Here is a 14,076-nt window from a genome sequence, read left to right on the forward strand (position 1 = left end):
TTAAACAAAAACTTCTAAAATGTCAGCATTATCAACAATGCAATTCGTTGTGTAACTAATCATGTCTCATGAGCAAAGCAGCTATCTTTTTTATTTATTTTTTAAAGAAAAATATAAAGAGCAGTACTTTTACTACAGTAAAGTGTATAGCCACATTGTAGTATTTGAATATCTATTTGGATCAGAATATTAATCTGTGTGAGTTGCTGTAATTCCAGATACTTCAGTAAAGTTATCAGGAATAAAAAGATATTTACTAAGGTATTTATTTTATATGTTTCCCTCCAGCTTTAGGTTTTGGTGCAACCCAAATACTCTGTTAATGTTATACACTAAACGTTTCGCAGTAAAGAAAATAAGTTTAAAAAGCAGAGGTAAATTAAAACAGGGACAAATATTAGCAAATATTAGCAAATTCAGTAAAAAAAAAAGCATTGAGGCCAAACAACACTAACATGGCAAGCCTGGTACAGAATAAAGCATTGGTAAAGTGTGTTTAAGTCTTACAACATTTCTATGCATTTCTGTATTGCTGTGTCTACCTCAGATAACCTGATACGGTTCCTTATTTGATGCATAGTACTCTTAGGGTTTTAAGTCTATAGCGTCTTGAAAGTGGGGCTGACTGTACCGTATGTAGGAATGCATAGTGAGTTCAGCAAGAGTGGAAAATGGACTTTGTGAGTGTTTACTGAGGATAAGTTTTTGTTGGTACACCAAGATATTTATACTTTACTTGTATAGATTAAGTTATGGGATGCTAGCATATTAACTAAATGTATTTAACAGTAAAAGCATTGAATAAAATGACTACTAGGAGGGTTGGCTCAGTAATGCATAAGATACATTTTTTTCTGTCTCAAAACCAGATCTATATCTGAAATGTACCTGTGTGCACTGACAAGTGTGCATTTGGTTAATTTACTTGGGAGATCTTTTTTTAGACTCGTCAAGCCTATTCAAGTCAGTGTGGAATTTACAATTTAATCCCAGAGTGGATTTACTTTCTGAAAAAAATGTAACAGCTGTTGATCATTTAACATTTGTCTTGTTTCAAATGTGAAAATGTTAGCAAATATTGTAAGTAGGAACTTGTTTGAACTTGTTTATTTTTTTCATAATTAATTGTATTTTTAAAGCCAAGAACTCAGCTTGTTATGTAGCTTATCCATTCTGCTTCCATAAAGCTCAACTGCTTTTCTTATGTGGCCTTGCATATTTTTACATGAATCAAGATATTTAATTTCATATATAAAGAAAAATATATATTCTTATCTTTTACATATGAAATACTTGTATCCAATAAATATTTACTGATGAACATTAATGCATGTTTGTATTCTTTTAATTTTAAAAATACAGTTATTACATGAAAATTTGCTTTGTTTACAGGGCTGTAAAATAACTGCCACTTTAATGACTGTCTGTAATTTGAGTATGTGTCACCCTGATTTCCTATAGATAAACAAATTTAGCTAAGCACACAGTTTTATCATGTCATCCTCTACTAATGCCAAGTTCACACTACACGACTTTCAAGCTGGTGAGAACAGTAACGTCACTGCTTAAGCTTATTTGTAATTCTGACAATTGCACTTTATGATTAAAGTATAATCAGTATTGTTAAACTGCGTTAAACATTTACAAATCATGTCTTGGTGTTGTGGAAGTAACAAGTAATATGCCAGCTTGTTATACACATTATGTACTTTGTTTAAAGGCTAGTTACCTAACAACATGGAAGCTCTAATTTTCTAATGGAATCACTCTTAATTTTCTATTTTAATTAATGTAATAAAGGCAAAATGTAATTTAATAGTGTATTATATATAAAATGTTATATAATAAAATATATGAAAGTTTCTGCTTAATTTAGTCTTAAAACTTAAATAGTGCAAACAGGGCAAAAAATACTTCGGGTACAGCAAGCAAATGCAAATCGAGCAAGAAAAGAAAAGAGAAGTAAAACAAGACAAAATGCTTCGTAACGTTCTTATTTGGGAATTTTATTGTGGCAGTACTAACATATAAAACAATCTAGAATTTAACATAGAAACCATTTAAACTGACTTTACAAACATCATAAGGCTTTGAGTCCCAGTGTTCTACAAACTGGGATTTTTTTTCTCTTGATATTCCCAGAGTTGCTTTGTAGAACTGACAAAGACCAAAGTGAAACATGTCAAATGTTTTGCCAGGCATGCAAATAAAAGTAAACATTTAGTAAATGAAATAAAAACTACAAAAGTAATTCTTAGTAAAGCTGAAGTTGCATATACCAACGTATTAAAGATGATTTTGAAAGTTGCATATTTTATTTTTTTATTTTATAAATAAAACAAGTTGCTTTTCTTTCAGCTCCAATTACATCTGAATCATTGTAACACAAAAGATAATGTGGTAAACAGCAGTTCCTTTTTATCTCTACATCACTTTCATTACACATTAAATCTCACAACATGCTGAATTAGAATTCCATTTACTTTTAACTTCAGCTGTACAGAACAATACATTTGTTTAGACAATCTGTCAGCATTCGGAAACAGTGGAACGTCCAAACGTCCATCTTTCATACAAACAAAAGCATCACCTTTATTTCTGTTTTCCCAACTTTCCATCCACATACAAACCAAAAGATATGTTTAAACATGCAATTAAAGGGATAATAGCTACAAATGAATGCTAAATGGTATGTATGGAATGTTAGGTTGATGTAAGTGAAAATTATGAAAATTATGGTCTGGAATTTGCAATTTGCTAGCACAAAAATGTATCTGTATATAGAATTTAGAATCGAAGCTTTGCTGTTTATTTTGTATCTATTTTGGACAATACTGTCGCTGTCTTTGGTAACCACTGTTAAAAAACACTTACTTTTTTGTACTAAAATAAAACTTTTAGTTAATTTAAATAAACAATTACAATAATTGCATTATGCAACAGAAGCAAGACTAAAAGTAAATGTCATAAACAAAACAGTGTTTAATACTTTTAATGGATAAGACGACATCTCGTTTTTATTCATGGCAATTTAACAGCTTCTGCTACAATAATAAAGTACAATTATCAAAGTCAAATTGAAAAGCTTTATATAAATCACTGCAAATCCTTAATTAAACATTTACAAGGAAATGACATTTTATAGAATTTTATATGTTGGCTGATTAGTGGAAAGTCAATAATGAACTGTTCTATTTACTTTTGAAGTTAGCACTGTCGCCTCACAGCAAGAAGGTCCTGGGTTTGATCCCCAGTCGGGGTGGTCCAGGTTTGCATGTTCTCCCCATGTCTGCGTGGGTTTCCTCCGGGAGCTCCGGTTTCCTCCCACAAACATGCAGTCAGTTTAATTGGAGACACTGAATTGCCCTATAGGTGAATGGGGTGTGTGTGTGTGTGTCTGTGAGTGTTACTGTGTGCCTTGCGCCCACTGAAAACCTAATTGGATAAGCAGTTAAGAAAGTGAGTGAGTGAGAAAAGTCAGCACATATTTAAAAGTTAACTTTTAAAAATCTAAACACTGTAATAATGGCCTGGATTCTTGTTTAATTTTATTTACACCGCAGCAAGAAGGTCCGGGTCCTTTCTGTGTGGAGTTTGCATGTTCTCCTCGTGTCTGCGTTTTCTCCGGGAGCTCCGGTTTCCTCCCACAGTCCAAAGACATGCAAGCGAGGTGAATTGGAGATACAATATTGTCCATGACTTGTGTTTGATATTAAACTTGGAACTGATGAATCTTGTGTAACAAATAACTACCGTTTCTGTTATGAATGTAAAGCATGACGGTAAAATCCTAATAAATAAATAATAATAACTGTATTAACACTGAATTAAATTAAACTCATTGTAATTACGTGCACACAAAAATCTGGTACGACCGTCTCAAATCATGTAGTTTTGCTGGTCATGATTAACACATAGAAAAAGTACAGCATCAGATTTATTGTCTACATAATTAATGCTGCTACTGCTGTTTTTTTTCATCATAAACAGTAATGAGATGAGACTTAATGACATTGAAATTTCGATTTACTCAAGTCTACCAACAAATTAGATCAGACAAGATTCATACAAACTGAATTCAAATGCAAATCAGATCTGTTGAGGTACGACTACTACAAGATCTACTTCTGCTACTGATGTACAAATGACATGCAAATGCTTATGATGATGCGAATTTCAAGTCTAAGACATAACTGATGAGTATGGTATTTTTTTTGCTCTCACAATATTTACAGAGATGAGCATGCGATCAACTCAGTATGTCACTACACGTCTAGCAAAAAAGTAAGGCGGCTGAACGTATGCGTATTTATTCAGGATATGTAACATGACTAGAACCAAGCTAAACTTGAAATGGTGGGATGTCATCAACAACATTTTAAAGTTTAAAGTCACAAGAATCTACACTGGGGAATACTTGGCCTTAATCACAATAAATATAACATGTTACAGTTCAGGTTTGAGACTATTCACATGGCTTGTACATGTATATGAATTCTGTATCCAACACTGATGAGCTGTAAATGACACAGCCATGAATAAGATACATATTTAAAAATAATGCATATGTGAAGGGTTATGGCTGCTGCAGTAAAATATACACCAGACTGCTGCAGATCCGTCAGTAAGTCTCGTGAGTTCCTGAGAATGTCGTTCAGCGCTGAGATACGTGTGAACAGGGGTACAAGGTGAAACATCAACACAGTATCTTGGAGGATACTATATTTAAATAGGAATATGTCTTTAGCCCTTGTGCTACAGCCTTCTTTATAAATCATTTTATACATGCAATGACATGAAAAAGTCATTTCCTCTTACAATTCTCTGTTATTACACATTTACACACAAAACATGACAATGCACAAAGGAGATTTAAATATAAACACACTGTGTAAAGCGTTAAGTTCTCTAACATATCACTTCTGCAAGTGACTTTGAAAGGGGTCTTTACACCGATCAGCCATAACATTAAAACCACCTCCTTGTTTCTACACTCACTGTCTATTTAATCAGCTCCACTTACCATATAGAAGCACTTTGTAGTTCTACAATTACTGACTGTAGTCCATCTGTTTCTCTGCATGCTTTGTTAGCCCCCTTTCATGCTGTTCTTCAATGGTCAGGACTCTCCCAGGACCAACACAGAACAGACATGGTGGTGGTGTGTTAGTGTGTGTTGTGCTGTATGAGTGGATCAGACACAGCAGCGCTGCTGGAGTTTTTAAACACCTCACTGTCACTGCTGGACTGAGAATAGTCCACCAACCAAAAATATATCCAGCCAACAGCCCCCTGTGGGCAGCGTCCTGTGACCACTGATAAAAGGTCTAGAAGATGACCAACTCAAACAGCAGCAATAGATGAGCGATCGTCTCTGACTTCACATCTACAAGGTGGACCAACTAGGTAGGAGTGTCTAACAGAGTGGAGAGTGAGTGGACACGGTATTTAAAAACTCCAGCAGCGCTGCTGTGTCTGATCCACTCATACCAACACAACACACACTAACACACCACCACCATGTCAGTGTCACTGCAGTGCTGAGAATCATCCACCACCTAAATAATACCTGCTCTGTGGTGGTCCTGTGAAAATGGACAGTAAGTATAGAAACAAGGAGGTGGTTATGTTAGGATGTTATGGCTGATCAGTGTATTATACAAAATGTTAATTCTCAATGAATTTAACTGTAGTGGTTCATTTCAGGGGGTAAATACTTCCACACAGTGATATGTATGTTTGAATACTTTCTTCCTTGAAGAAATAAAATTAAATCTGTTCATGTTGAGTTTGAGTATGTTCGTGTTGGGTTTACTTACTTGAGTTAGCTTTGTGTAATGTCATTATTTTGCCAGATTACAAAATATGCAATAACAGATGGGGGTCACAATGGAATCAAACAGTTTTTTAAACCCAGCTTAGTATAGTACATCGTGCTACCAGTTTAATCTACGCTCATGAGACGTTTCATGAGGTACACTTACCATATAGATGTATTTTGTAAGTATTCAAGTACAGACTGTAGCCCATCTGTTATTGATGGTTACGGAAGAAAATTAGCTGATGACCAGAGATATATATAGTAGAAATCAAATAGTTACTTTTAATGTTCTCTTAGCCTTGTTCCCTGTCATGTACATTTGCTGGTGTGCAGTTTTATTAGATGTTCTTAAAGAAATGCAATTGTCAGAAAAACCTCCAATGTGACACTTGGCATGCCTGCTTACTTTGGTGGCATCGTAATCGTTGATCGTAAGATCAATAAGGCCTGTAGAAAATAAACCAATCCAGGGTGAATACAGAACATTAAAAGTAACTATTATCATAGCTGAAATTTGTCAAGGGATGAATAGCAGGTTTATAGATCTGCATACAATACAGAAGAATATCCAGAATACAAACAAACCAGGTATTTTGCAGCAGTGGCATTGTGGATGGCATTTCAATGTGGTGAGGACATACCATCAGTCTTGTGAAGACCTCTGTACTGCAGGACCACGACTGACCAGATATTCCAGTCCCCCCCTCCCAAATAATATCAGGTCATTGATGATCCCTTGCTGCTACATTATCATTGATGCACAAAATAGAAAAGGGCTGACAAACAGTCAGTAATTGTATACTGACATAAGGTAGTGGTACCAGATAAACTGGAAACTCAGTATAGATTTAATAAAACCCACAGTATATTGATTTATCTATGAACTATGTCTATATCTTACATTTACACTTAAAGTACACTGAATGACCTCTTGTAACCTGATACTTATTCAACTGTACAAATATTCTTTCATTCTTCCTAATTCAATATCAGCTAATGACATCACATACTCTAGAAAATTAGTAGTCCCCACCCCCCACCCGCATATTGTGCTATTCTGTATAAGAAAACACCCAGCATGACCAGTTCACCAATAAAAAATATTCAACATTTTATCTGCCCCCTACACCTGGCCTGATTTTATCTGTTTAAATAAGATACGTAAGTTTTCTTACTGAAAAATAGCAGTAAAAGTAAGCTTCACATAAAAATTTATACAAATTTGAAAACAGATCTGAAATTTGACTGCATATCTGATGCCCTTGCTCTATTTTAAATATAAAGAAATGTTTAAATGCTGTTGCTTTAAAGAGGAAGGCAAGGTTTGTCTCAGTCTTATCAAAGCAAAGCGTGTTAAATGTTTAATGTGACAGTGAGAGCGACACTTATGTTGCATTCACACTAGCAAGCGCAAAACAACCAACTGGGCACATGTCATGTATAACATGGATTTAAGGGTCTGCTTTGAAAAAAGGATGTCACATCAGCTCTGGGGCAATCCGCTCTCCCAGGACGGTTCTGTCCTGAAATGCCATGACTTTAGTATGCGGACATTGTATGTAAGTGAAAGTTTGAACCAGACCAAATGGCCCAGTTTCATCATTTCAGAGAAAAGCAGGTGTGCCAATAAAGGAGCTGGCAAGTGAGAGAAGGAAAAACCATGACCTTTCAACTGAAGCAAATTAATGTTTACAAGGCACAGGCAGTTGTCAATAATGAGATACTGACCCATCAATCCTCTGCACCTCCATGCCCCCTCTGCCAGCCAAAATGTTTACACAAAAGGCCACGACTCTTAATGTGGAACTCATTCTGCACCTGCACCACGTTACATGGTTACACTTAAGTGTTGTAGAACCTTAAGGAAAAAGTTTGTCCCTGCTTTTTTGCTTCTGCAGTTCAGAACTGTCCATTGGAATAATGGAACAAGTGTTCACAAGAGCAGGCTAACCACTTTATCCTAGTCAGGATCACAGTTGGTTCAGTTTACCAAAACACATTGTAAAAAGTGTGTGTTTAGTTAATAATCAAAATGTTGGCCTTTATTTGTTTTAATGTTATTATTCACCACCAAAATGTTTGACCCAATGTACAGAAATACTATATTAATGTGTGTGGTAGTGCTTGAGTAATTTCAATGTAGCAGAGAAAAACGTGAGCGCTGTGCTCTGCCCACTGAGCTATTGCAATGGTGACGTCATAAATCAATTGTTCTTGCTTATGTGGCTGCGCACAAACGGTAAAGCTGAAATGCGCCAAACGTTCACACTGCTTACAGTAATATAGAGTTCTTCTAAACAAATTAAGCGATAAAAGTGCGGTGAAATTCCGGCTACACTGATTGCGGAGGTGTGCTTACTGCACTGATCTAATATCCACGATTTTCCTGAACTTTGACCTTTCCCGTGATTCGTAGCTGAAGCCGGTTTTTGACTTCCGGTTACAGTGTTTACGTTCTGAACGACAGAAGTAGTGGTCATTCGTAACTGGTTTTTTTTAACAAACATGGCCAAAAGCACTCGGTGGTTGAATAGTAAGTGTAGAGCGACTGTCTATGTATGCATTTTGTTAGACGAGTGCACTGTGTACCCTTATTCCCTCCTCTCGGTGTGTTGTTGGAACGCACTCTGCTCACTCGCATGTCCGTGTCTCTGCAAGCTGATACTCCGAACAATAAAGCAGTTTTGTTTGAGTTAAAACTGAGTCCTTTCTTAATTCCTAGCACTTGACAGTAAGGACATTTTAAGAAGCTGTGATGACCGTGTTCTGACAGTGTCCCACCCTTCCACGCTTACAGAGTGGGTAGATGACATGAGGTTAGCTATATTGATGTACGTAAGTGAACCATTTCGTCTTTTCCGAAGCTGTAGACGGCGAGGAGCTACAGAATTATAAAAGCACAGAGGCTTACATGCGTAGGAATTGCTGAAGGTAAACATCAGGCGTGGGTAATGCTGAGGGAAAGTGGAGTAGTCGAGACGGTGGGTTACTCGTGCATTGCAGGGTTAGGGAAGTTGTGGAAGGGATGAACCGAGGAACATTCTAATAGCTGTGAAACACTGGAAATAATAAACAATGTATCACGACTGATTTGTTGATTGTTTTTACTTCTACAACAGTGTATACTTATATTGGTTCATGAGTGGATGTAAAGCAGGAAAGGGGAGCTGAAGGGACAGAATAAAATGCGTTGCGTTGTTTAATTTACTAAAACAATGAACTGGGAACAACAAACAGGGTATTTACACCCGTTCAGTATTCACTTGCACAAGCCGTGTCTGTCTGGGTGTCCGGATTTAAATGTTATTAATTTTGTCCAATTTCTGCAACGCTCTCTAAAATTTTGGACTATACAAAGTGAAACTGCATTATACGATATTATAAATGTTTTATTATTATTTAATTAATAAATATTATATTATTGATATAATTAATATGATTATTATTATATTATTATGGAATGTAACGCGTAAGGCGCAGCGCACGGACAATGTTTACAAATCCGCTGCTGTTAAAAGCACGAACTTTCCAATAACAGCTTCAATTTCTTTGAGTTGTTGTGGCACCCGAGAGCGGCACACGTCGAGCCCGAGCTCATATTTAAACCATGCAGTCCTTACCAAAAGTAGTTTAATAATGTTGTAGTTAGTACTACAGCAAATCTAACGCGACCGGAAACGAAAAACCGGCAAACGGAAATAGGGAGGTGTCATGGCAGCCCCCATTGTGTTGCCAGGAAAATCGTGGATAGGGAGAAATCTCGCCTAGTTGACCGTGAACATCCGCCGAATCACCTCAAGTTCGAAACTAATTTCTAGATTATTTTCTTTTCTTTGAACGCAAGTTTCTTTCTTCCACTCTTTTATATATATCTAAATATACGTATATCTCTCGGAAATACACGCTAGCATACCGGCTTAATCAGCGAGTATGAAAAACTCTGCACTATGTTGTGGGAACGCGCATTGATATATTATTGCGCACAGGTGTTGCGAATACGCATTGATGAGCGCGGTGGCTTATGGGAAATGTAGTTATTTTGAACTACAGCGTGCTGCAGGAATTTAGCAGACGCTTTTAGCTAACGCGACTTACAATTTTGACAGTATACAATCTGAGCAGTAGAGGGTGGCAATCTGGCAGATGTGGGGCTTGAACCTTCAACCTTGTGATCACTAGTTCACTACTTTAACTAAAGAACTACCACTGTCCCTTTATTATGCCCACAGCTCGCCCAGTTTCACACAAGGCAGGAATACCTTCGACAGGGTGCCAATCAATCGCAATGCTTCAGCCACCCCCCATCACTCTGTGTGGACACTCAGCCGGCTGATAGCACTGCTGAGATTCGAACCCATCCCAGGCTGAGAATGGAACATGAGCCACAGATTGAGAACCCTGTAATAATACACTTTTAAATTTGATTCTATATAACAGTACCACAGTGATAAATTAATGTCCTCTTACTTTCCTCTTGGCCTAAATCCACCAACTTTTAACATGATCCTGCTCTATCACATCTATTTGACCTGGTTTCAGGTGTAAATGAGCAAAAAACTAAGCAAACTGTGATGGAATCCAGTCCCCCCAGGACTGGAGTGATGGAGCGACTTGTAGTTTGCAAGTGTGAATGCAAAATAACAAAGTAACATTTCCAATTTAGTCTTTAAATGCAGCTTATATGGCAAATTACTAATCTATCGTGGCAGAGAATGGATGTAGCTACTGGTGTGTTTTAATACAATAATAAACTACTACAAGAAATGTGTACAGCATGTATTTTACCCTGATTACACAAAAAAGCTGCTAATTCTTTGCTACTCATTTACCGCTACAATGAAATTGTTTTTAACTCAATAAAAGTTCTGAACTTGCAGCTTGTCTAAAATTCAGGGCTTTGTGTAGACTAACAGCTGAAGGTAAATCCAGTCGTAGTGTGTATGATGTATGAGATCAAACCTTCCTTCCTGCGCAGTCCTCCCCTCCCCGTGTCCCATTAGTTCATCCCTGCTGAAGAAGGGCTTGTTAGCTGCTAGCTGTTCTCCATGACACTCAGTCTCCCCACAGATGCTCCCTCAGAAACACAAGTTTGTAGCAGAGCCAGCGTCGCAGCGGGCAGTAGTATTCGTAGTGAAACTGCTCGAACTCCGGCGTCTGTCGGATATCTTGAAGGAAGGACACTTCCAGGTTGGACTCCAGAAGAACCAGCAAGAGAACCAATAAGAGAAGCAAGAGGACTAAAGCTACTGCCACAAGACGGGCAGCGCTGTTGAGGAAAGCCCGTATCTGTGGCCTGCTGTTTGATTGGCTGCACAGTGACAGGCGGGCGGCCTCCTGGGCCAGTTCTCGTTCGCTTTCTGCCCGAAGCTCGGCCTGCATTTCTGGATCATCATGGAGTTCTTTAAGCAAGTGGCCTGGGCTTTGAAACAGAAAATCGACACCCCTGCGCAATTCCTCCATCGGCGTGGGCATTGCGCTGACACACGGGCTATACGCCGTGTCAGAGATGGTAAGGGAGCCATCTTGCTCATCAGTTTGAGGCTTCTGCTTGTTCATTTCCTTCAAACAAGTATCAGAAATGGCTGACTCATCCTCTTCTGTCTCCTCATCCTCCCTCTCCTCTAGCACTGTGTCCCCTGGTGTCAAAGACGTCTTTAGTGGAGACAAGTGGACCGAGTCTTTCAGTGCCAGGAGACCTACAGAAAAATGAAGGAAAATCATCCAAGCATCACAATTAGTAACATTTCATGATATCATGATTTAAATGTATTGTTCTTTTAATGATCAATGTCCAGGCCCCAGTGCAACAAAGCAGCCCCAAACCATGATGCTCCCTCCACTATGCTTCATAACACTTTAGGTTTTGGTGATTCTGTGCCATGTTTTTTTCATTTATCCATGGAACATCATCCAAAAGCTTTGTGACAGCAATATTGTCTCCCTTAATTAAGTGGGCTCACAGGTTCTGGTATTACAATTTATTTTACTCCTATTAGCCTTGTTTGTTGTGCTTTTGCTGTGATATTTGCAAAACATTTACTCCCAATTCCTCCATTTATAGACAGTATGGTTTTATGCAGAATGAAACATTGAAAAATATAATGTGCAAAAGCTGTGGCACATTTAATTCTATAGCAATATTAAATTAACATAAACAAGAAGGTCCTGGGTTCGATCCCCAGGCGGGGCGGTCTGGGTCCTTTCTGTGTGGAGTTCGCATATTCTCCCCGTGTCTGCGTGGGTTTCCTCCATGAGCTCCGGTTTCCTCCCACAGTCCAAAAACATGCAGTCAGGCTAATTGGAGACACAAAATTGCCCTTTAGGTGTATGTGTGTCTACCCTGCAATGGACTGGCGCCCCTTCCAAGTTGTTACTTTGTGCCCTGTGCCCATTGAAAAGCTGGGATTGTCTCCAGCACCCCCGCGACCCTGACTGGATAAGCGGTTAAGAAGGTGAGTGAGATAAATTGTACATTAATTCATAGAAAAAGGTCGTATTTAAATCTGTTATTTGCAGGGGAAACTTATTTTCATGTAGAAAATGAAGAAAGCATGGACTACTGCATAAGACAGTATGTTTTACAGTGAAAAGTGGAAGTCCTCTACAATGTTTACATTAAGGGCAGGGCACCTTTACATCCCACATGACCAGTTTTATTAAAAAGCACAGCTAACTCTTGCAGAATTTGGAATGTCACACACTTGGACTGTGAATAATTATTCAAAATGTTTAATAAAACATAAGAAAGTACAATTGTATTCATTTAGATGGAATGTGTTTGTTATTATGGCTTCAATAAGACCAAATTTCATGAGTAATTATTGCAAAAATCTAGATATTTCCAAAAGATTCACAACCTTTTTTGCAACATGAAAGGTTTTTTCATTACATGAAAGGTACTTCAGAAAACCTCACTGTCTACACTGTATAAATGAGTGATCTGAAATACATCTTAAAGCCAAACTTACAGTAACCTCGTTGTGTATCTGTGGGAGAGAGGGGCTCGGATTCAGCCTGTACTCTGGGTAAGCCCAGGCTATATATAGACTCAGCTGGGCACAGTGGATTTAGACAAGTCTCGTGACTAAGTCATTGGTGAGATCAGCACTGCTTCAAACGGTTATGCCCACACAAGCTATTTCTTTATTCATGAGGACGAGGTATTGAATATCATGAATGCATTAACGTACATACAGTTTTTTTTCCTGTTCTAGCATGACTGCACCCCTGTACACAAAACAAAGTCTATAAAGACATGAAGATAAACCTGGTGGTCTGCACAGAGCCCTGATCTTATTCCCACTCAACCGCTTTGGAATAAACTGGAACATCAATTGAGGCTTTCTTGACCAACATCAGTGCCCAGCCATACACATGCTCATTTGACTGAATGGGCACAACTTCCCACAGACATAATTCAAAGTCCTGTGAGAAACCTTGTTGTTATAGCTAAAAAGATCACATAGTTGTCACTCTATCAATACCATTTGTTTTTAAAATGGAATCTCCAGCAAGCACATGGTCAGGGGTCCAATACTTTTGGACGTATAGTGTATTATTTAAAGTACATAAAGTATTAAGTAATACATCCTAAACAATCATTTAACTTAAAAGTGGTCATGTAAGATTTCAGATAAAATGTACTTGTGGTAATTTTTTATTTGCAGTGTAATTGGACAATTTAATTAATTAATTTCATTAATTGAACATTGATCTTAGCTGAGGCATCAGGAATTTGTTAGATATTTTTTTCTTGGCTCCTTTGTAACTTTCTAGATTAGTTGTTGCCGAGCACTTGTGGCAACACAAATTGATCAATATTGACACAAATGGTCACAAATTCCTGCAGACTCACTTCAAAATCCTGTACTTTTTGCAGAAGATTGAAGGCTGATATGACTACATGAGTGAAAACTGCTATGGTCACATAGAGATGGCAAACTCTACACTGATGCCCAGTCATTTAAATACATGTAACCTTTCGCTATTTAAACTATTTACAAATCACCTAATATTTCTAGACTGTTTTAGAACCTTGATCAACCTTGATGTAAAAATATATATCTAGCTTTAAGACTGAAGCAAATTAAATCATCTAATCATAATCGAATCATCAGATCACAGTGATCACACTGTATTAACTGCACCAGATAGCGAACACGACTGCAAATGCTACATTAATCCCACTTAATTCTCGCCGTATTGGTCATTACATGGCAATAAAGATGAGCGCAGAGGGCAAAAACCTGTCACCA

General features: G+C 37.7%; 1 protein-coding gene across 1 annotated transcript in view; it reads right to left on the reverse strand.

Annotated features, from left to right (window-relative positions):
• Positions 1-10,598: 10,598 nt before the first annotated feature.
• Positions 10,599-14,076, reverse strand: part of frmd3 (FERM domain containing 3) — a 44,373-nt gene continuing 40,895 nt past the window's right edge. The window contains exon 14 of the mRNA XM_062998616.1: positions 10,599-11,517. Coding sequence (XP_062854686.1) covers positions 10,874-11,517 — 644 coding nt within the window. The 3' untranslated portion in view covers positions 10,599-10,873. The remainder of the gene's footprint in view (positions 11,518-14,076) is intronic.

Source organism: Trichomycterus rosablanca, chromosome 7 (assembly GCF_030014385.1).
Source record: "Trichomycterus rosablanca isolate fTriRos1 chromosome 7, fTriRos1.hap1, whole genome shotgun sequence".
NCBI lineage: Eukaryota > Metazoa > Chordata > Actinopteri > Siluriformes > Trichomycteridae > Trichomycterus > Trichomycterus rosablanca.